This window comes from Petaurus breviceps, unplaced genomic scaffold (assembly GCF_028583685.1).
Source record: "Petaurus breviceps papuanus isolate PSGF00001 unplaced genomic scaffold, PetGlider_PUasm1.0 37, whole genome shotgun sequence".
NCBI classification, from domain to species: Eukaryota; Metazoa; Chordata; class Mammalia; order Diprotodontia; family Petauridae; genus Petaurus; species Petaurus breviceps.
In genome coordinates, this window is record NW_027186296.1 from 21,587,415 (window position 1) to 21,610,548 (window position 23,134).

Here is a 23,134-nt window from a genome sequence, read left to right on the forward strand (position 1 = left end):
TTTTTTTTTTTTGCTTTTTGGAGGGCAATTGTGGTTAAGTGACTTGCCCAAGGTCACATGGCTAGTTTTGTGTGTGTGTGTGTGTGTTAAGTGTCTGAGGCCGGATTTGAACTCAGGTCCTCCTGACTCCAGGGCCTATTCACTGTGCCACCTAGCCACCACTATTCTACATATTCTTAATGACAATCGGATAAATCTAGCTAGAGATTACATTCATTTGTACAAAGTTGTACAACCCTAATTAATACATAAACTGGACATCTGAAACTAAGAAATTTTAAAGGTGTAATGTATAATACTATATAGAAAATATATATTACATATAATAGAAAAGTACAAAACTGAAGACTTCTGACATCATGAATAACTTAGGAGAAAATAGAGAAAAAAATTGTGAGAGTGATGAGTGTAGAGTCAGGATATCCAAATATGGAGGAAAAAAAATCCTAAGGGTTTGTTGGTGGGAATGAAATAACTGTAAATTCAGAAAGACACAAAGTCATGAAAATTGTAGAAGAAAAAGCATACTGCTAGGTATTAGATATAATTTTCTTACAGCTACGATCTACTGGTTTTCTATCATAACCAATGTATGATGGGGTTAGCCGCCACCTTTATTTATTTCTCTCTGGAAATTCTGTAGAAATAAGATTTGTAAAGGAAACCAAAAGGAAGACAAAATTTGCTTTTGTAGAAAATGCAAGTATTCATTACTGTGGAGTTAGCTGCAAAATGAATGTATTTAATCTGAATTACATGTAATTAAATGAATTTCAGGGTAAATACCTTTTGGATGACAAATTTTTCAAATGGAGTAAGGAAGTGTCCAGATCAAAGCAGCCTGATTGTGTTTTTCTTTGAGGAACCTAAGATAAGAATAATTATTTGAAATACTATAAACAAACAACAAAAATAATCCTCCCCCCCTCAATAAACACACAAAAGTCTTCATTTGGAATAACAGACTTTCAGATGAAAGTTAACATGTTTTTAAAAATAGGGAGCCTTTTTAAAAAAAGTAAAAATTTCCTCTTAATGTTTCCCCTTGATGTTAATCTAGTTAAAAACTAGATGCTAGATATCTATAGTCAATAATATTATTCTTGAAATAATTGTTCTAATTTTGCTACTGTTGAAAATAAAGCTAATCTTAAAAATATTTAAGCTGTTTAACCACAAACTAAGATTCTAGCCTGAAAATACCTTAGGAAACAAATAATCAAGTTGAAACATCAAGATAAAAAAACTGTGTAGTTTAACTCTTTGAACTAGGAAAAAATTAAAATGAGGGAGCTAAAATGATTTAATATGAGAGTTGAAAAAGCCTACAGTATCATTTATGCCACATACTTATCAGTAATGATTTTTCTCTATAACTTTGTCATTTGGGGACATGGTCATGTAAGACTGAGAGTAATTTTTTTTTAAAGCAATCAGGGTTAAGTAACTTACTCAAGGTTACACGGCCAGTTATTTCTGGGTATGGTGCTAAGTATCTGAGCCTGGATTTGATCCCCAGGTCATCCCGACACTGGAGCCAGTGCTCGTACTCGCTGTGCTACCTGGCCGCCCCAAGACTGAGAGTAATTGGAAGTACTCTTATATTTTCCCATATTACACACTCTGTGACATGAGCTTCAATTCTGGTTCTTTAAATACAAGTTTCAAAAAGGAACATTTTAAACCTTACCTTTGAAAAATGCAGTTAGTATGAGTAAAAGTGACAAAGGAATGAAGAAAAGGATTATAACAGAAAAGCAAAGACTAACTCTGATGGTTAAAAATAAGTAATATCAAAAAAGAATTCAGAATAAATTCTTGTTTGCCTTATAAATTATTAACTAGATCTGAATGGAGTTGGGTGAAGGCAATCCTGAGATATAATGCCCACAGTAATTCAGTGGGATTGAACACTGGTTTTTGAACATAAAATAATATAGTCATGGAATTCAGAATAGCATTCATAGAATTTAGGAATCAAAGGGGCCTTAGAGATCGTTTAGCCAAACCTCATTTTATGCATGAGGAAACTGGTCCAGCACGATTAAGTAATTTGCCTAACATCACAAAGCTAGGATTCAAACCTGGGTTTTTTATAGAAGCAATTGTAGCATTCTTCCAACTATACTACTCATCATGATGAGTAAAAAACCTGAGAAGTCCAACATCTTCCGACACTGTATTTCAGGGATCATTAGAGGTTTGTATCATCATTTTAGCTTTACTTCACTGACTTTTTCCTATAGACTCCTTAAAACTCAGAGGTAAATGGCAGCCCCATTGTCAGAGATGAAAAATGTTGACAATCTGTATGTTTAAGTCAAGTGGTGTGGAGTTGTAACTGATTATAGCACAAGTGTAAAGGGAAATGATGAATTTTTTTTAAGGAATTGATTATAATCAAGACATTCTTTTCTTGAAATGGTTCTGCAAATTCAATATGGCTTGATAAATATGGAACCTTGACTGAAGCTTCTTGATCATCTTCCATGGGAAAAACAGTTGTCTTTGTTGAGTTATTAGAAATAGGAAGGCATGTGTCAAATTTCATTATACTTTTCAACATCAGAAATAATTACAAGTTGCTGAACTGTATATAATGTGGCCAAAATAATGTGCTGATTTCCTTCTAGAATAATTCACATTAAACATATACTACCTAGCTTCCCAAATCTGAGCTCGAATCTCATATTCTGCAAGGTCCCAAACATACAGGTTTCTTAGCCTCCATTTATACTGTATATATCTTGCATATACATGGTTATTTGCATGTTGTCTCCCTCATCAGAATTTCAGCTCCTTGAAGACAAGAACCATTCCCTCCCCCCCCCTTACTTTGCTTCTTGAGTGCTTAGCATAGTGAATAACACATAGTAAGGGCTTTAATAAATGCTTGATGACTGACTGGCATGTGTGTTCAAAATTTCTCAAGACACTTGAGAAGGTAGAAGATTAAGATAAAACAAGATCCCTTCCCCTCAGGGAGCTTACACACACACATCTAACGATTAACACAATAGCACATGTTAATTATACTGGAAAGATGGAAAACAATGCTATGTGAGATTTAGAGCTGAAGCGCCATTACTTATTTTGGGGAGAAAAAACAAATTAGCAAAAGTGTGGAGAAGAGATAGAAATAGAGCTGGGCTTTAAAGAACAGAAAGGAACCTGATAAGGAAAGAGGGAAGGGAGAACCTTTCATGTATAGTGAACTGTGTGAAAAACTATATAAAGGTAGGAAATTACAAAATGTGTTTAGGAAGTGCAAAATGGTTTGGTTTAGCTGAAACAAAGAATGCATGGAGGGGTGGGGAAGAAAATAAAATGAAATCGGACTAGAGGTTCTTGAATGCTAAACTGACAGATTTTGAATAGGCAATAGGGAGTCACTGAAGATTTTTGAGAAGTGATTTACATATAAGGAAGGTGAGCCTATGCATAAAGGAGATGAATATTAAGAATTTGTCGAAAGGCTGCAGGATCAAAAGTAGGAAACCCTGTTACAACTCGATGTCCCTAAAAAGGTATATATAGTGCCTTTTGAATAAAATCTAATATATTTTGCCTGTTTATAGGCAGCAAACTCATACTGACAGCCTGCAGGCAGCAAACTCATACTGACAGCCTGCAAATGACTCAAATGCCTCAGACAGTTTCATCCAGATCCTATTCATTTCATAGGCCAATACAGGATCCTTACAGGTAAACATATGATTTGATTAGCCAGAAGAGCTGGGTCAGGAAAGGGTTCTCTATTGAAACTTTAATGGTTCAAGAATTAATATTAAATACCATCCTTCCCAGCTTGCAGATGAGCAGGAAGTCATAAATACTAAGGAGAAAATGTGTGCTACATACAGGGTGAAAAAATTAATATAGATTTTTTTATTTTGAAAAGTATCTTCTAAGAGCCTTTGTAAATTTTAGTCACAACAAAGCTATGAATGACTTCAACAATAACAAAATAGGATTCTCCTGTAATGTGTACATTTTGTTTGTCCTGCCTCCTCAAAGATGACCATGACATCAGTAAGATGTTGCCATGACTTGCAAGTGAATTAGATTTAAGTGAGGGAGGGCTGTGCAAAGTCCCCAGCCTCACTTTCTCCTCCACAGCCATCTGGGTCCGGTGGCAAGATATAAATCAGGACAACTGGAGATGGTCCCAGATATAATGGGAAACCTTGGACTTTTTATGTTAAGGTCTTTCCCAGGTCTCGGTTTGATTGAGACAATGCCCATTCAGTGATTAAGACAAGATAAGAAACAAAGAATGAATCTGGGAAGGGGAAGATCCTCATGGTTTCAAAATTATTGAGTAGTAAGCAGCTGTGTCATTGCAACACACAGCCCCAAACACTGTACAATGAAACCAAAACCGTGTAAGAAAACATGTTTAACATTCATTATATTACACTCCATAACCTAAGCAGGTGCTGGTACATCTGAACTAATACGTGAATACAGTGGAGCATACATTTTCTTTTCCATTTAACTGGATAATAAAAGCTCTGGAGTCAGAAAGGACATCAGAGATCATCTAGTAAAAGCCTTCATTTTAGTAAAAGCCTTCATTTTACAAATGAAGAAACTGAGAAATGTTAAATGACTTGCCCAAGGTCACATAGGTAGTAAAGAGCAGAGCCAATACTTAAACACAGGTCCTCAAAACAATTTCAGCACTCTTTGACACCTAGAAATGCAACTTAATTAACTAGGGCCTTCTCTTGGACCATTATAAATGTCAAATTTGGTTTATTCGTGAGTTGCTATTAGTGGACTTTATTGTGAATGCTATATAATAATAACGACAGAAATAATAATTCACATTGATAAATAACAGTGTTTTTTCACCTACTGTTCGAGTTTATTATCACCTCCATTTCACAGATGAGGAAACAGGCTCAGAGCAGTTACATGGCTTGCCAACGTTAAAAAGCTCGTGAGTGGGGGAGCTGGGACTTGAACAAAACTCTTGACTCCAAGTCCGGTGCTCTTTCCACTGTCAGGCTGCTTTTCATATAAGGTGATGCAAAATGCAATCCATGAAATCGCTTATTTCTTTTCAACAGGAGTGAACAGTCTCTGTATGGAAGGATCTCAGGATACTGGCTGCCTGACCAACTTTTCAAGATGTCCCCATATAATTAGTTTTTGTGAGCACAGGACCTGCAGGAGCTATGCTGAGTTTTTGCCGCTTCACACCCCCCCCTCCACGTCCCCCCATGACGATACAAGTTTATTGAGAATTCCTAGGATAGCAACTACTTCCTCCCCACCTTGGAAGGAACCCTGAGAAACCACAGTCCTTCCAAGCCCGGGCCCCCAGCAAAACACAGGTAGGGGGACTGGGGAAAGGAGCACCTGTTCATTTATCCAACATATTTGGTGAGGGTGACGGGCAGTAGTAGAGGAGAGAAAAGTCACATGATGGTGGGGGGAAATATTTGAGAGTGGAATGACACTGTCTATGGCTATCCAGCTTTAACAGTAGACCATTCTGACTGCCAGATAAGGTGTAATAAAAGTTAAAAAACATGCAAAGGATAGAAAGACCTTTAACATGTCAGAACTTTATTGCTGTAGAAACTCCTCTATAAAAACTTCATCCCGAACATAACCAAAGTATACAACCATACAGAACTCAAAAGGATAAAATAGTAGCAAGTACTCAAGCAAAATAAAAAACATTATTATCACAATGACCCTGGTATACATACACAATATAAATCTCTATCTCCTCTGTAAAAGAACCATGAAGGCAAGACTTAGTGGGTAAATGTGAGTGTACATATGTCTGTGTGTTAAAACTTAAGTTTAAAGATTAATAGTCCTACTCCCCATTTTCTAGGAACCTAGACACTTTCTTTAAGGAGCTAAATTGTTTAATACTGGTCTGAGTATGTCTTTTATGTTGCTGAGTAGGCTAAACTTAAGTAATCCTTAAAATACTTAACTTTAGTAAAAGTTGAGTCTACAATTTCCTAAAATGTTCCACTTCCATACAGAATTTAATTTTTTGGTTACATCTGGTCTGTATTTGAAAGAAGTAACATTTTAGGGGAGGCTAGGTGGTGCAGTGAATAGAGCACCGGCCCTGGAGTCAGGAGTCCCTGAGTTCAAATCCGGCCTCAGACACTTAACACAAAAACTAGCTGTGTGACCTTGGGCAAGTCACTTAACCCCAATTGCCCTCCAAAAAAAAAAGCAAGAAGTAACATTTTGCAAATGACAAAGTATAGGGGAACATTTGAATAAATTTCAAGTTATCTGGTCTATATGCTGAATAATAAGCTATAGTACTTACAGGACTTGAAAGAAGAGGTAATCCAGTTTGAGGATGGAAGGCTTTGGTTGAGGTTCCATCTAATGAATGAAAATTATGTTTTCTCCAAACACTTGAATGCTTCACTGATATATTTCTCTGTCAGGAAAGAATACTACGTCAAAAACCTCAGTATCAAGAAAATGAGTCTTTAACCACAGTTTTACTCCCTGACCTGGTCTCTACTATTCACCCAAATAAGCTATTTACCTTATGGAAAAGATTATTTATGAAATTACTATTAATTACTACTACTAAAATCTACAAATAAGATAAAAAGAAAATTTAAAACTATACTTTTTATGTCATATTGTTTTTGATTTTTTTATAGGACATATGATTTAATGATGATAGGAAGCTCCCAATGAGGACCTCTTGTCAATGTAGTACAGCACCTGCTCTGGTGGTCCAGGTACTGGGAGACTAGTTGACTTGTCCAATGTCACATGCCTGGGTATATGTCAGAGGTAGCATTTGAATCCAGATTTTTCTAACTCTGAGGACCAGTTCTCTGGCCACTATATGCCATGCTGCAATGTTTTAAACAAAAACAGTCAGATTTTAAAATTAGGTTTGAAATCCAAGTTATTACCTACCAACACCTCTGTATTTTTCAGTCGTTCACACCTAGAAGAACAGTCTTCTCTAATTTTTCTTTGAGAACAGTTTTGAGTTTCTTCATCAATTGGGTCCTCATTCTCATCCTGTTCTGTTTTGAACTGGTCTGGCTTACTTTTACATTTGAAAGTCTCAATGTCCTTTTTTTGACAGTTTTCTATGCTAACAAGTTGTGTATTTTGCTCACATGCCTTGGAGGTTTGGGGATCTTTGTTTGGGCACCTGAGCTCACATTCATGCAGATGATTGGATGCTGGCAACACAAGAGCTTTCACTGAACTGTCAAATGTCTTTGAATTATCTAATTGGTGGCTATGAAAAGAATCTGGATTAGTCTCACTTTTTATTGTTCTTTCCTTAAGTTTATTTTTGCATATCTGTTCATCAATATTGCTAGAATTTGAATACTGTTTATCAATTCCATTACTAAATTCTTGATCCATAAGTTGACATCTCGAAAGTGTGTTTTCCAACCTGCCTGGTGATTCTAATTTAATTTCTTTGCCATAAGATGCATTTAAACAGGACAATACATTTGTAGGTTTATTTTGTGTTTGCTGAAATGTACTTTGGACAGTTTCACTAGGATCTTTCTGATGTGCATTTCTTCTGATTTGAGTTTTCAAAGATGTCTTTAATTCGCTGCATTTAAAAGAACTAAAAGATTTATCAATGTTTATTATACTTTTTCCTTCACTATTGTCTCCTGACAAGGAAAAATCTTTATTAGAGAAGGAAATGGAGTTTTCTTTGCTTTTCTTCAACAAAGTTTTGTCTTCACATGAACTTCGAAAAACTTTTGAATGAACAGAATTGGAGTTATTCATGTTGAATGAATGCCTGGGGATATGTGATGCAGATGGGTCACAATGAATCAAGTGCTGGGCAATCCTTGCAATAACTTCTTGTCGTTCTTGAAGTAGAGACCCTATCAAAGGATTAGTCTCACCAACAGATTGGCGAGAATAATTACTGGAAACATAAGTATCACGGGGAGAGTTTTCTGGTTTTAGCCTTGTTTTCCCTTCACCAGTGTTTTCTGAGGATGTATATTCTGGGCTAACAAAGGAAACTGAATTGTTTTCCTTATTTTTCTTTAATAAATTTTCATTTTCGTATGAACTCCGAAAAATTTTTGAGTTAAGTGAACTGGAATCTTGCATGTTGAATGGACGCCCAGAAACATGTGAAGTGGTTGGATCACAATCAATCAGATGCTGAGCAATCCTTGCAATAACTTCTTGTCGATCCTGAATTAAAGAGCCTATTAAAGGATTGGTTTCTCCTGAAGGCTGCCAAGAACTATGGCTACTAGAAACATTGGGATCACCCCAGGACAATGATTTTAAAGTTCTCACTGATGTTTCAAATGATTTTGCATCTCCTGTAGCATTAAAACACTGCATACTTGATTGAGATGTCCCAAGGTCAGAATCATGACCAACACCTGGATAGAGTTTGAAATTTTTGACAACTGTATTAAATTCTGGAGTTACAGATTTTTTTGCACGTAACAAACCTTCAGGTACTACAGTCCAAGTTTGTTTGCTACACAGATGTGAACTGCGCATATTGCACTGCTCTACTTCCTTGGAATTGCAACGTTGATGAGTTTTCAATTCATGTTCTTGAATTCTTTTCTCATAAAAGTCGATGTTAGTATGAATACTACAGGTCAAGACTGGGTAACTGGATTGTCTAGGCAAGGACTGAACACTGACTTTCAAGGCCACATTGTGAGAAACATTGGGAACAGGAAATACATGCTCAGTTGGAGTCTGGGAAAAATTCCACTGTAAGTCAACATCAGCAGCACTGATTCTGAAACAAGACAGATAATAAACATTATATCAATATCCATAAAAGTTGCATACTTCTAGTTATCTTGTATCAATAAAGCTTCAATTATCAGAGAGGCATACTCTGGGTTCATTTAATTCTATGACTTCCTCTACAGACTAATTTCTGTCTACCGAACAATCTCCCCCTTATGCTAACATTTTAGTCTACCTAGATGAGCTAGCCTTTTACCTTCACTGAAATCTAGGTGATTCAACTGAAATATCCCTTAATTTCCCTCTTCTACTTCTTAAAACTTCTACTATTAACATCTGTTCACACCTGCTTCACCACTGTCTTTCAAGGAAAAAATGTCTTATTTTTTTTGCAAAAATTAATCCCTCAACAATTAAAAAAAGTACTTTTATCTCCCTCTGGCTAACAAAGTGCTCTTTCATTCCTACAATGCTTTCAATCTATCTTTTTCCATTAATTCTTTCCTAGTGTATTATAAACATGCTCAGATATTTCAAAAGTCATACTCTTTTCTCAATTCTTATTTTCTTTTGATCTACCTACAACATCTGATATGGTTAACCAAACATTCTTTTTTTGGATATATATCACTTCCCCTACATTCCTAGAATTACATTTTTTTCCCTGGCTTCTTATATTAGATCTCCTTGGTCTCCTTCACTATCTTCTCTTTCTTTTGTACAGGCTTGTAGGATGATAAATTTGTAGTTAGAAGGAGCTGCTGAGATTATCCAGTCTATTATTTTAACACCTTCATTTTATAGGTAAGAAAACTGAGACACGAAGAGGTGAAGATCACACACATGTAGTAAGAGGTAGAGTCAAAATTTGAATACATACCCTTCTCACTCTGGAGACAGTACTCTTTTTAGGCAGCTAGGTCACCACCTAGTTGCAATGGACAGAGTGCTATATTTGGAAAATTTGAGTCTGACTGCTACCTTAGATACTTCCTAGCTGTATGGCAAATCACTTAGTCTTTATTTTTGCCTCAATTTCCTCATCTGTAAAAAGGGGATAACAGCACCAACCTCCCAAGGTTGTTGTGAATAACAAATGAGTTAATATTTGTAGAGTGTTTTGCAAATGTTAAAGCTCTGTATAAATGCTTATTATTTATTATTTGTGCCCCATATTTTCTAAGCCATTTAAGGTACAGGTGTACCCCTAAGACAGGAATTCTTAATCTTTTTAGTGTCATAGACCCCTCTCTAAAAGTCTGGTAAAGCCTAAAAACCTCCTCTCAGAATGTTTTCTAAATACATAAAATAAAAATGTAATATTACAAAGAAAACCAAGTTATTAAAATATGGTCATCAAAATATAAAATAAAACAAGTATATAGAACCCAAATTAAGAACCGCCAAAGCTCTGTTTTTAGCCCTCTTCTCTCTCTTTTGAACACCACATTCACTACCACAGCTTCAATTATAATCTTTATAAAAGTGCCTAAGTATATTTTTCCAACCCCCCTGCCTGACTTATCTTCCTGAATTCACTATTTGTCTCAGTGGTTATATTTTTCATTCATTTTTCCAAGTTCAAAACCTTGTTGTTATCTTTTTAGTTTTTGCTTTCTTCAACTTTCAAATCTAATCCATGGTCCATCTCCACCCTTAAATTTGGTAAATCTCAGCCCAAATCACCCAATACTGCTTTACGTGTCTGCTTATCAACTTCAAAATATTAATTATTTGGGTATTATGTCATATACTTTTATATTACTAAATTCATTTATTCTAACAAAAATAGAAACTAAAGACCAAAATAAAGACCAGTAATTGACATGTCTAATGTCAAAGACCTAGTAAATAAATATTTATTGTTGCTTTTAGGGATGCAAAGCATGCCATTCTGATAAAACAGTATAAAAAACAGGATGGGCAGTGAGTGTTAGGGATGGGGGAAGATTTATGAGAATAATTAACATTTTATTTACTACTAAGTTTATCTGGACTTGGGACAGCTAGGTAGTACATCTAGATGGATAGAGTCCTGGCCCTGGAGTCAGAAGACTCATCTTCCTGAATTCAAACCTGGCCTCAGACACTTCCTAGCCGTGTGACCCTGGGGAAGTCACTTAATCCTGCCTGCCTCAGTTTCCTCATCTGTAAATGAGCTAGAGAAGGAAATGGCAAATTACTTCAGTATCTTTGCTAAGAAAACCTCAAATGAGGTCATGAAGAGTCAGACAGGACTGAAACGATTCAACAATATTTGGACTCAGGTCTATAGACAAAAGGTTTTAAAGTATCAAGTCAACTATCTAAGGTGTTAAATAAACATTTTTTTCAGCAGCTTATAAAGTAGCCTGCATTTGGAAGTTTTCCACCAAATGGTTCATACTAAATTTAGTTTGCAAAAAAAATTACATATAAACTTTATTAAAGTGCTAGCTCTTGTTTTGAAGGATATCAGAGACCATATAAAACAGGTAAATCTTCCTTACAATAGAATCTTTAGAATAGAAAGAAACTTACAAAAGTTAATGTTATTCAGTAATAAACCAATGGAATTAAACTGATGTCTATTTCTACCTGTGACATACCTGTAAAGGATATTTCGTGGAATAGCACCATGGGAAACACTCAGCCAAGCACTTAACTGAGAAAAAAAGACAAAAGACCGCACAGCCAATAGAAGGGTCTTCTCATCAATAAATCGATCCCCATTTCTAAATGCAGCAAGAAAAAAAAAATCAACTCTTAAAAAACACCATACAACAAAATGCTGAATTTAAGAAATGTAGGCTGAATTTAAGAAAAGTGAATCAAATTTCTCCAAATAACAAGAACAAAGCGTATAATCTTATCAATTGTACCTTGATAATATTTCTCACATTTATCCCTTTCTCTCCTCTCAAAGTTCCTACCTTTGCTCAAATCCTATAGCCTCATTATCCATACCACTATTTCAAGTCTCTTTGCTCTATTATCCATCCTCCATAGAGCTGCCAAACTGATATTCCTAAAATATAGAACTGACCCCATTATTACTCTTGGTCTCTATTCTATCTACTATCGTCTATGATAAAATACAAATTTCAGTCTGGAATGTAAAGATTTCCTAAATATGGCTCTTACCATTGTAGTCTTATTTTATATAATTCCCTGGCATGCACTCTCCATACTATAAACAAACAGGTCTGCTATCTGGTTCCTGTATACAGTCTTTTGTTTCTTCTTTCCATGCTTTTAAATAGATGATCAGCCCCCTGTGAGGAATGTATCCCTATCTCCCTCAGGATGCCTAGCTTCCTTCAAAGTACAGCCCAGGTTCCCCCTCCTACAAAAGGCTTTTCCTGATCCCTACTTGTTAAATGCCATTTCTTTAAGAAATTTGTTTGTATAACTTTGTAAACACTTAAAATTTACTTCTCTGGGCTTATATTGTAGCCTCCCATCAGATTTTAAGTTACTTGAGGATGGGTACTGTTGAGTTTGTTTGTCTTTGTGTTTTAGAAATAAAACTCAATCATTTTCCTCTGTCTATGACTTTGAGCTTAAAATCACAGACAATACCTCTTTGCATGTATAATCTAAAATAAAATTATAATTAAATTGGTATTCTGCAACCCATTGCAAGTAGCAGTACCTTGCCAAAAAATTATTACTTAAACAATGGCAATAAATAAATTCATTATTAAAAGTGAATGTGTGTGGGGCAGCCAGGTAGCAAAGCGAGTAAGAGCACCGGCTCCAGTGTTGGGATGACCTGGGGATCAAATCTGGGCTCAGATACTCAGCACCACACCCAGAAATAAGTGGCCGTGTAACCTTCAGCAAGTTACTTAACCCCGATTGCTTTAAAAAAAAAAAAAAGTGAATGTGTGTCTGTCACACATACATATTTTACTTTAAAATTTTTGAAACAAGAACAAACAATTGAAGAAAAAACACAGAAAACCAAACTCCATAACTTACTGCCGAGGAACTGGTTCCAAGATCCACCGTTCTAATAATAATGCATCTTGTTTAATTGCAGGATCATTTAAATCATTCCCCTCTGTGTGAGGCCCATCATCACTGTAGCAGCAGTCTGGAAGTAGCATCACTTCTACCATAACAGGAAGATTGTTTTTCCAAAGCAACATAACCTCAGACCTGGTTCGTCTGGCTTGACGACACTTAATAAAATGACACAATTAAATAACATGAATATAAGCAAAATATTTTTTAAAAATCAGATATTATAGACATATATGTGAAAGGTGATTCAACTATAGCACCAGATGGCTAAAATACTTATATTTCCTGATCTAACAAAGAAATTGGATCCCAACCCCCAAAACCACTAGTCTGGAGCAGGTATTACAATTGCATATCTCCAAAGAGAAAAGTAAATTTCTATCATGTTACATTACTAGGTAGAATTTCTAGGGATGGCAAGTTACTTTTCTCTCACAGAAAAAATACAGATTTTCTTCATAGGCTATCACAAAGTACCTCACTGAGAACTCTGGATAGAATAACTGATTCAAATAATTATTAAAGATATGAAAATGCTATATAGAATATTACATGTCTTACCCAAGCTCAGAATATTTAAGATTATATTTAAATGAACCAAACACTACGAAAAGCAATATGGCAAAGTAGTTAAAAATCTGGCCTTGGAGCCAGGAAGCCCCGGGTTCAAGACCTGTCTCTGATTCATAATGGCTACTGTGGGCAAGTCAGCTAACTTATCAGTGTTCTAAGTAACTCCCTAATGTTATAAGTTACAGAAAAGGTGCTGTGCTTCACTGTAGAGAAACTCCTTAGGGATTTCCCTATTCTTTTTTTGCCTTTTGGAGGGCAATTGGGGTTAAGTAACTTGCCCAAGGTTACATGGCTAGTTTGTGTGTGTTAAGTGTCTGAGGCCAGAACCAAACTCGGGTCCTTCTGACTTTGGGGCTGGCGCTTTACTCACTGCGCCACCTAGCCGCCACGGATTTCCCTATTCTCATTTAAATACTGGGAAATTGACCTTAAAAGCACATACTAACTAAACACCTGCCCATATTAATTTTATCCTCATCTTTTATGTAATATATTATACAACATTTTACTATACTTCAAGAAAAGCATGGCAAGAAGAGACACCTTACAAAAGTCTATTAACCTGAGTTTCAATGCCATCTATAAAACAAAATAGTTAAAATGGATAATCTCTAACTTTATGATAGGTAAGTAATGTATTATCATGACAGATAGTTCTTTATCCTATAAAATGGAAGAATAGATAATATATTACAATGCAAAAGTAAATCTGCAATAGAAATCAACATATTTTTACCTTAAATACTCAGATTATGGCCTATAACTGTTGCATAAGCTCATTTGTCTTCCTCTTGTCATTCAGACTCAGATTTACCACTAGAGAAAGACAATTTGTGATAAACCTTTCTCCCTACAGAGAACAGCAAGCTGGATCAAGAGATATTTGTACTGGATCTATAGTTAATGGTGATCAGTATAAAATCAAGGTAATAACACATTTATATAGTCATACCTGGGCCAATTTATCACTGCATTCATGTTTTGCTTTTACTGGATAACTTGACTGTGCTGGAGGGCAATGAAAGCTTTCAGTTCGACCTTTTACAGAACATTCAGGTGTTCGGCCTTCTGTAATTAACAAGGCCAGGGAGACCAAGAATTCCTCTGCATCATATTCAAAGTATTCATCTAGTGTATCTGCATGAAAAAAAGATAAGAAAAAAAGTTTTATATTAATACATCTTTTAGAAAAAAATCATCTTTTGAGTATTAGTCCTCAAAATGCTTTTAATAGCACGTAGTATTTAAATTTCAAGAATAATACTTATTTCCAGTAAAGGAAAGAAAAACATGATACCTAGGTTCCAGGTCTACAACTGATTTAATGTGTTACCCTATAGATGGTTACTCTTTGTGTGCCTCAATAAAAAAACACTTTATGTAATCTACTTATTATGAATATATGGTGTGTACAGATATATACCACAGGTTTTCTCAAACCATCAAAATTATCCAAGAAATGTCAGGATTTTGGCAAATATTAAGTTTTTTTAAGGTACAGAAGGCATATTTCTCACAGGAATTCTGAGGTAGTAACTGAAGTTACCTGACACTACAATAAAAATATTCATAAGTCGAAAAAGATGGAAAATCACTTAGTCAATCAACAAGGACTTATTAAGTGCTTGCTACATATGTCAAGCACCACATGAGTACTTAGGGATACAAAACAAGGGGGAACAATGGTCCTCGAACTTAAAAAGTTCACACTCTAATATGGGAGGCAGCATGCAAACAATAATAAACATTCAAGACACATACAGTGGAAGTGGGAGGAAATCCCTGAGGGAAGGCACCATGGGGAGGTTGGAGGAGGACACAAGGAAAGACTTCTATAGTGTTATGTACTACAGAGGTAAAAGAAGTGTAAGATATCATCTCTGCCCACAACCACTATCAAGTTGAGGCTACATTTGCGCATAAAAAAGTAACAAAGAGAGGAATATAGTGAAAAGAATACTAGATTTGGAGTCAGAGGACCTGGGTTTAAATCCTTGTCCCATTACTCTCCACTTAACCTCTGTGAGCCATAGTTTCCTTTTCTGTAAAATAAAGCCGTTGGATTAGAGAACCTCTCAGATCTCTTTATCACACTTAAAGTATACTCTCCTATGAACAAACAGCATAAAGCATTATAAAAAAACAAGTGCCAAACTAAGTCTAAAGAATACTGTGGAGGGGGCTGAGACTCTGAATTAGAGGAGATGACATCTGGGTCTTTGGATGATAGGTAGGAATAAGGCAGAAAGGAGAGAGACACTAAGCAGAGGAAATAGAGCAGAGGCCCAGAGGCAGGAATACACGTTTGGAAGGAAATGAATAGAACCTGATGAAACTCAAGACCAATTAGTAAGGCACAGGAGTCTGAGAAGTTAAGACTGGGACTAGATTGTAGTGTGTTTTCTAGGCTCAAGAAGCTGGACATGGGAAATTACATAATATTTATAAGAAAGGGAGTGATTTGATTAAAATTGTATTTTAAAAAGACTAATGTCACAGTAATATTTAGGATGGATTAGAACAGGGGGAAATTCAGACAATCTGATTGAGACAAAAAAAAGGATTTGATCATTGGTTAAACAGAACCATAAAATTTTATACATGGAAGCAAGCATAAAGGCCATATAATTCAATTCCCCAATCTTACACAGAAACAATGGTCTAAAGAAATAAAATTACCTTCCCAAGGTCATATGACAATTTGGAACCCATATCTCAACATAAAGTAAAATATACCCCTTCTACTACTAGCTGCTACTACTTGAGTTGAAAAAAGTTGTAAGGGGTTAAGGAATGAGTGAGTAGTGAGGAAATGAAGAAAAAGTGATATTAATATATCATAACATTAACTGCCCCACCCCCAACCCACTTAATCACTGTCTTGCTATGACAGGAGGGGCTTACAGAGCTCAACAAAACTATGAGCTATGCTGTGCAGGATTACTCAAGATGGACAGGTCATAGTGTTGAGAGTTCAGAAAAAGGAGATCCACTGGAGAAGGAAATAGCAAACCACTACAGGATCTTTGCCAAAAAAAAGATGTAACACCTGAAAATGAGCCCCTCGGGTTGGAAGGTATCCAACACATTACTGGGGAAGAGTAGAGAACAACTAGATACAGCTTCAGAAAGAATGCAGCAGCTGGGTTAAAGCCAAAAGGAAACTCAACTATGGATGTGTCTAGTGGTAAAAGAAAAGTCAGATACTGCAAACATCAATATTGCATAGGAACCTAGAATGTAAGATCTATGAACCAATGTCATCTGGGTGTGGTCAAACAGGATATGGAAAGTAAACATTAACACCTTGGGTGTCAATAAACTTAAATAGACAGGAATCGGTGAATTTAATTCAGTGATCATTATATATACACTGTGGGGAAGAATCTTTATTAAGAAATAAATATATGTATAAACATATATAAGAAACAGAATAGCCCTCATAGTCAAAAAGGGGGGAGAAAAACAGTATTGGGGTATAATCTAAAAAGTGACAATGCTATATGCTCAAATACAAAGCAAACTATTCAACCTCATAGTAATACAAAAGTCTATGGAACCAAACACTGATGCAGAAGAGGTCAAAGTTGCTCAATTCTATGATAACCTACAAAATTTTCTAGAAATAACACCATAAAAAGAAGCCACATTTATCATACAGGACATAGGAGAGCAAAAGATAACTGGAAATAATAGAGAAGTTTGGCCTTAGAGTACAAAAATGAAGCACGGCAGAGACTAATATAGTTTTGTCAAGATAACTTGCTGGTCACAGCACTTTTTTAATTAATCAATTAATTTTTAAAGCAATCGGGGTTAAGTAACTTGCTCAAGGTTACACAGCCAGTTATTTCTGGGTGTGGTGCTGAGTATCTGAGCCCAGATTTGATCCCCAGGTCATCCCGACACTGGAGCCTGTGCTCTTACTTGCTGAGCCACCTGGCCACCCCTAGCACTCTTTTTTGACAACCCAAAAGGTGATTCTACACACAAACATCATGGACTTCAATTTAATTAAGGGAAAACCATCAGACTATACAGGTATGATCTAAATAACATCCCTTTATGAAGATGAAATGGAGGTGATGAATAGATTTAAGGGATTAGATTTAGTAGATAGAGTATCTGAAGAACTATGGACAAATTTGCAATACTGTATGGGAGGCACCAACAAAAAATATCCAAAAGAAGAGCAAGAAAACTATCTGATGAGGTTTGACAAATAGGTGAGAAAAGAAGGAAAGCAAAAGGTAAGGGAGAAAGGGGAAAAATATAACCAACTGAATGAAAAATTCCAGAGAATAGCAAGGAGAGATAAGAAGGTTTTACTAAATGAAAAATGAAGAGAAATAGAACAATAGAATGGGAAAGACAAGAAATCTCTTGAAAAAATTAGAGGTATCAAGAGAACCTTTGATGCAAAAATGAATATGATAAAAGACAAAAAAGGTAGGGAATTTAACAGAAGTAGAAGAGATTAAGAAGAGGTTGCAATAATATACAGAATAACTATACAAAAATGATTTTAACATCACTGATAACCATGAGGATGTGGTTACTGATCTAGAGCCATACTACCTGAAGAATGTAGTCAATGGGTCTTTGGAAGCATAGCTAACAATAAGACTAGTGAAGGTGATGACATTCCAGGTGAGCTATTTGAAATCCCATCATTATATCAAATTTGGAAAATTCAACAGCGACTACTGTATTGGAAAAAAACAATTTACATCCCAATTCTAAAGAAGGGTAATACCAAAGAACGTTCAAATTATTGAACAACTATGCTCATTTTACACACCAGCAAGGTTGTGCTTAAGATTCTGCAAAGTAGGCTTCTGCAATATGTGAACTGAGAACTACCACAAGTAAAGTTTGGTGCTCAAAGAGACAGAGGATCAGGAGTTCTAGAAAAACATCTACCTATGCTTAATTAACTGTACTAAAGCCTTTGACTGTGTGGATCACAACAAAATGTGGCAAGTCCTCAAAGTACCAAATGATCCTATTAGTTTTTTGAGGAACATATTTGTGCATCAAGAAGCAAGTGAGGGGCAGAGCCAAAATGGCAAAGTAGAAGCACAAACTTGGTGGGAGCTCCCACTCCAATCACTTCCAATACAGGTTAAAAATGACAAATAAACAAACTTTAGAGCTATAGAATCCACAAAGTGACAGAGAGAAACAAATCTCCTTCTGAAGGAAGCCCAGCAGATGGACAGGAAAGGTCTATCGCACCAAGCTGGGAGCCAAGCGCAGCCCTATGGTTCCAGCCCCTGGGCAGCCCTGACCAGTGGCCACTGGAGCAAACTTCAGGAGAATGAATCATCATCAGTAGCTGTGGCGGGTTCCAGACTTCTCAACCCACAAAGACAAAGTAAAAGGTCAGTGCGGAACTTTGTTGGGGGTTGAGGGAGGGAATGAAGAGCATGGTCTGGCCTCTGCCCCTGGGGCAAGAAGCGGCAGGAGGCCAGCCTAGCCGCCACAGCCTGGCTGCCTCAGGAGCTCCCACCCTGAAGATCTTAGGGGGACCAAGTGACCATTCAGAGGGTAATTGCTTTTGCTTTAACCTGCTTGTGGTGGTGGTGGTACTGGGGTGTGTGACCAGTGAGCAAGAGCTTGTGGGGCCTGTAGAGAGGGTGCCCTCCTAATAGCTCCAGCAGCTGGGAAGACCCCAGCAATTTGGGACAAACCTCTCTCCATTCTGGAAACAGAGTTCTACCGTGACAAAGAGCTCAAGGGTCAAGTAATTGGCTGGCAATATGAGCAAGCACAGGAAGCACAAACAGACCACAGAATTCTTTTTTGGGGAAAAAAAGGACCAAGGCATAGAGCAGGAGGAAGACAATGAAGTCAGAACTCCTGCATCAAAAGCCTCCAAGAAAAATATGAATTGGTTACAGGCCATGGAGGAACTAAAGAAGGATTCTGAAAATCAAGTAAGAGAAGTAGAGGAAAAATTGGGAAGAGAAATGAGAATGATGCAGGAAAATCATGAAAAGCAAGTCAACAGAATGCTAAAGGAGACCCAGAAATACATTGAAGAAAACAGCACCTTAAAAAATAAACTAACTCAAATGGCAAATAGGCCCAAAAAGTCAATGGGAAGCTTAAAAAGCCAAATCTGCCAGATGGAAAAAGAATTTCAAAAATTCACTGAAGAGAATATCTCCTTCAAAATTAGATTGGAGCAAATGGAAGCTAATGACTTTATGAGAAATCAAGATACTATAAAACAGATCCAAACAAATGAAAAAATAGAAGGCAATGTGAAATATCTCACTGGAAAAAACACTGAATTGGAAAATAGATCCAGGAGAGATAATTTTAAAATTATTGGACTACCTGAAAGCCATCATCAAAAAAAGAGTCTAGACACCATCTTTCAGGAAATTATCAAGCAAAATTGCCCTGATATTCTAGAACCAGAGGGAAAAATACAAATTGAAAGAATTCACCGATCACTTCTTGAAAAAGATCCCAAAAAGAAAACTCCTAGCAATATTATAGCAAATTCCAGAGTTCCCATGTCAAGGAGAAAATGTTACAAGCAGTCAGGAAGAAACAATTTAAGTATTGTGGAAACACAATCAGGATAACACAAGACCTAGCAAATTCTACATTAAGGAATCAAAGGGCTTGGGACATGATATTCCAGAGGTCAAAGGAGCTAGGACTAAAACCAAGAATCACCTACCCAGCAAAACTGAGTTTAATGCTACAGGGAAAAATATGGTCATTCAATGAAATAGAGGACTTTCAAGCATTCTTGATGGAAAAACCAGGGCTAAACAGAAAATCTGACTTTCAAATACAAGAAGTAAGAGAAGCATGAGAAGGCAAACAGGAAAAAGAAATCATAAGGAAGAAGCAACAGTTAGAATCAAACAAAGAATAACTGCTTGGGTTAAGAGTGGAAATGGGATAAGACAAGGTTGTTTATTGTCACTTTATTTTTTTAACTTATGTGCAGATGGGGTTATTTAAATATTTGATTTCCTGTTCTATTAACCCTTGCAATTTGTTTTTCTGTAAATATTCACCCATTTCATTTAAATTGTCAATTTACCAACATATATAGTTAGGCATATTAGCTCCCAATAACTACTTTTATTTCCTCTTCACTGGCTATGAATTTACTCTTTTCATTTTTGGTACTGGTCATTTAGTTTTTCTCTTTTTTGAAAAATCAAATTAGCTGGTGGTTTATTTTTTTTTTTAAACCAAACTCCTGGTTTTATTACTTCAAAAAGTTTTTGTTTTGTTTTAGTTTTCAACTTTATTAAATCTCTTTTGGTTTTCAGTATTTCTCTTTTGGTGTTTAATTAAGAGATATAATATATTTTTCTAGTTTTTTTAGCTGCAAGTCCAATTAGTTCATCTGTTCTTTTTCATGAATGTAATTTACAGGAAGCCTTTGATCCTATAATGAGATATTTCCATCTTGACTCTGCTTTGTCTTTTAATTGATAGTAAGAACTATGACAACTACATATCTTGAACAATAAATCATTTTAAAGTATTTCTAACTGCTAAGAGTGCTATGGAAAATTTCTGGGTCATATTTTTAATGAATATATATGTATATACACCTTAATACAATTATTTTTGGGGGTCTATTAATAGGAGGCAGCACTTAATGACATCTTGTGGTCTGAAAAAGATAATGCATCTCCTAAAACACCAAATTAACACTTTTGGAGTAGCTTGCCCTACCCTATTTATCCACTAGGATTATTCATCTTTAGGATAAGGAAAAACTGAACTGAAAAACTGGAAAAAAAAAAAAAGACTTTTTAATTACACAATGCGAAAACAAAATCTAATTTCTTTTGAAAGGTTCTAAGATATATAGATGAACTCAAGAGATAAAAGGGACTCAAAAGCTAAATTATAAATACAGTTTCTGGGGGCACTTACTTGCTTTGGCCAAGTTATTGGACTCCTTTATTTTAGTGTTTTTATTTATATAAAAATAAAAATAATAATAATTGCCATTCAGTTATTTCATGAGTAGAGTGAAAAGAAAATTATATAAAATATTGACACAAAAAACTTGCAAGATGCTGCATAAATCTATGACTATATAATAAACCAAATAAATTTTGTGAACTTTCATAGCTGTCCACTCCCATCCCCAAATTCTGATCATGAGGTAGCACACCATGAAATGAAGGAGTCTCAGAATTCTGGTCATACTACTGAAGCAATATGTTTAACGAGAATAAAATTTAGGTGATGATAATAATCTCTTCAATAGCATATATGAATCAGTGTATCTACTGATATAACCAAAGTGATGTGATTAGCAAAGTTCCACACCTTAACTTCTTGACAAACTTTTGGTATTAAAAACTCACAAAAACAGAGAAACTGTTACTGTTTAATGAAAACATAGTTCAAGGCAGAAACTAAATCAGGCTTTAGATCATTTGAAATAACTTGTTTAAAAAAACTCACTTCTGGGATAAGAATGCACTATTTGACAAAAACTGCTGGAAAAACTGGAAAATAGTATGGCAGAAACTGGGCGTAGAACAATACCTTACATGGTATACCAAAATAAAGTCTAAATGGGTGCATGATCTAGATATAAAGGCTGAGACTGTAAGCAATCTGGGAGAGCAAGGAATAGTTTACCTGTCAGATTTATGGAGAAGGGAGGAATTTATGACCAAACAAGAGATAGAGAGTATTACAAAATGCAAAATGAATAATTTTGATTACATTAAATTGAAAAGTTTTTGTACAAATAAAGTTAATGTAACCAAGATTAGAAGGGAAGTGGAAAACTGGAAAGAATTTTTACAACCAGTGTCTCTGATAAAGACCTCATGTCAAAAATATACTCAAATATACTCATTTCAAAAATATATTCAAAAATTGAGTCAAATTTATAATAATACAAGTCATTCCCCAATTGATAAATGGTTAAAAGATATGAACAGGCAGTTTTTAGAGGAAGACATCAAAGGCATCTATAAGCATATGGAAAAAAATGCTCGAAATCACTATGGATTAGAGAAGTGCAAATCAAAACAACTCTGAGGTACCACACCTCACAGGTCAGATTGGCCAAGATGACAAGACAGGAAAATGATAAATGCTGGCGAGGATGTGGAAAAACTGGAACACTAAGGCATTGTTGGTGGAGGTGTGAACTGATCCAACCATTCTGGAGAGCAATTTGGAACTATGCCCAAAGAGCTATAAAAAAGTACATACCCTTTGGCCCAGCAATACCTCTTCTAGGGCTGTATCCTAAAAGAATCATACAAGCGGAAGGAAGACCCATTTGCACAAAACTATTTATAGAAGCTCTTTTTTGCGGTGGCAAAGAATTGGAAATCAATAGGATGCCCATCAACTGAGGAATGGCTAAACAAGCTGTGGTATATGAATGTAATGGAATATTATTGTGCTATAAGAAATGAGGAGCAGACAGACTTCATAATAACCTGGAGACTTATATAAAATGATGCTGAGTGAGGAGAGCAGAATCAGGAGAATTTTGTATACAATTACAGACACATCGTATCCGTGACAACTAACTTTCATAGACTGGGCTCCTCTCAGCAATGCAAGGTTATAAGACAACTCCAAAAGACTCATGACAGAAAGGATTTCCACATCCAGAGAAAAGAACTACGGAGTTTGAATGCAGATTGAAGCAAACTACTTGCTCTCTCTTTTGTTTTGTTTTTAGTTTTGTTTCATTCCCTTTCTTGTTCACTTCATTGGTTATAATTCTTTACAACCTGACTAATGCTTAATGCAAAGGTATTTGTAGAACCTACATCGGATTGCAAGCTGCTGGGAGGGCGGGAGGGAG

At 35.8% G+C, this 23,134-nt stretch overlaps 1 protein-coding gene across 15 annotated transcripts in view; it reads right to left on the bottom strand.

Moving 5' to 3' along the window:
• ATOSA (atos homolog A) overlaps positions 1 to 23,134 on the bottom strand; it is a 130,731-nt gene that overhangs the window by 17,131 nt on the left and 90,466 nt on the right. For all 15 annotated transcript variants that reach the window (XR_011170249.1, XM_069098077.1, XM_069098081.1 and 12 more), the window contains 6 exons: positions 14,255 to 14,439; positions 12,685 to 12,887; positions 11,310 to 11,435; positions 6,925 to 8,767; positions 6,311 to 6,427; positions 787 to 866 (listed from right to left, as the gene is read on the bottom strand). Coding sequence is in view for 14 of the 15 variants with exons in the window: in XM_069098077.1 (XP_068954178.1) it covers positions 787 to 866; positions 6,311 to 6,427; positions 6,925 to 8,767; positions 11,310 to 11,435; positions 12,685 to 12,887; positions 14,255 to 14,439 (2,554 nt within the window). In the remaining variant the exon portion in view is untranslated. The remainder of the gene's footprint in view (positions 1 to 786; positions 867 to 6,310; positions 6,428 to 6,924; positions 8,768 to 11,309; positions 11,436 to 12,684; positions 12,888 to 14,254; positions 14,440 to 23,134) is intronic.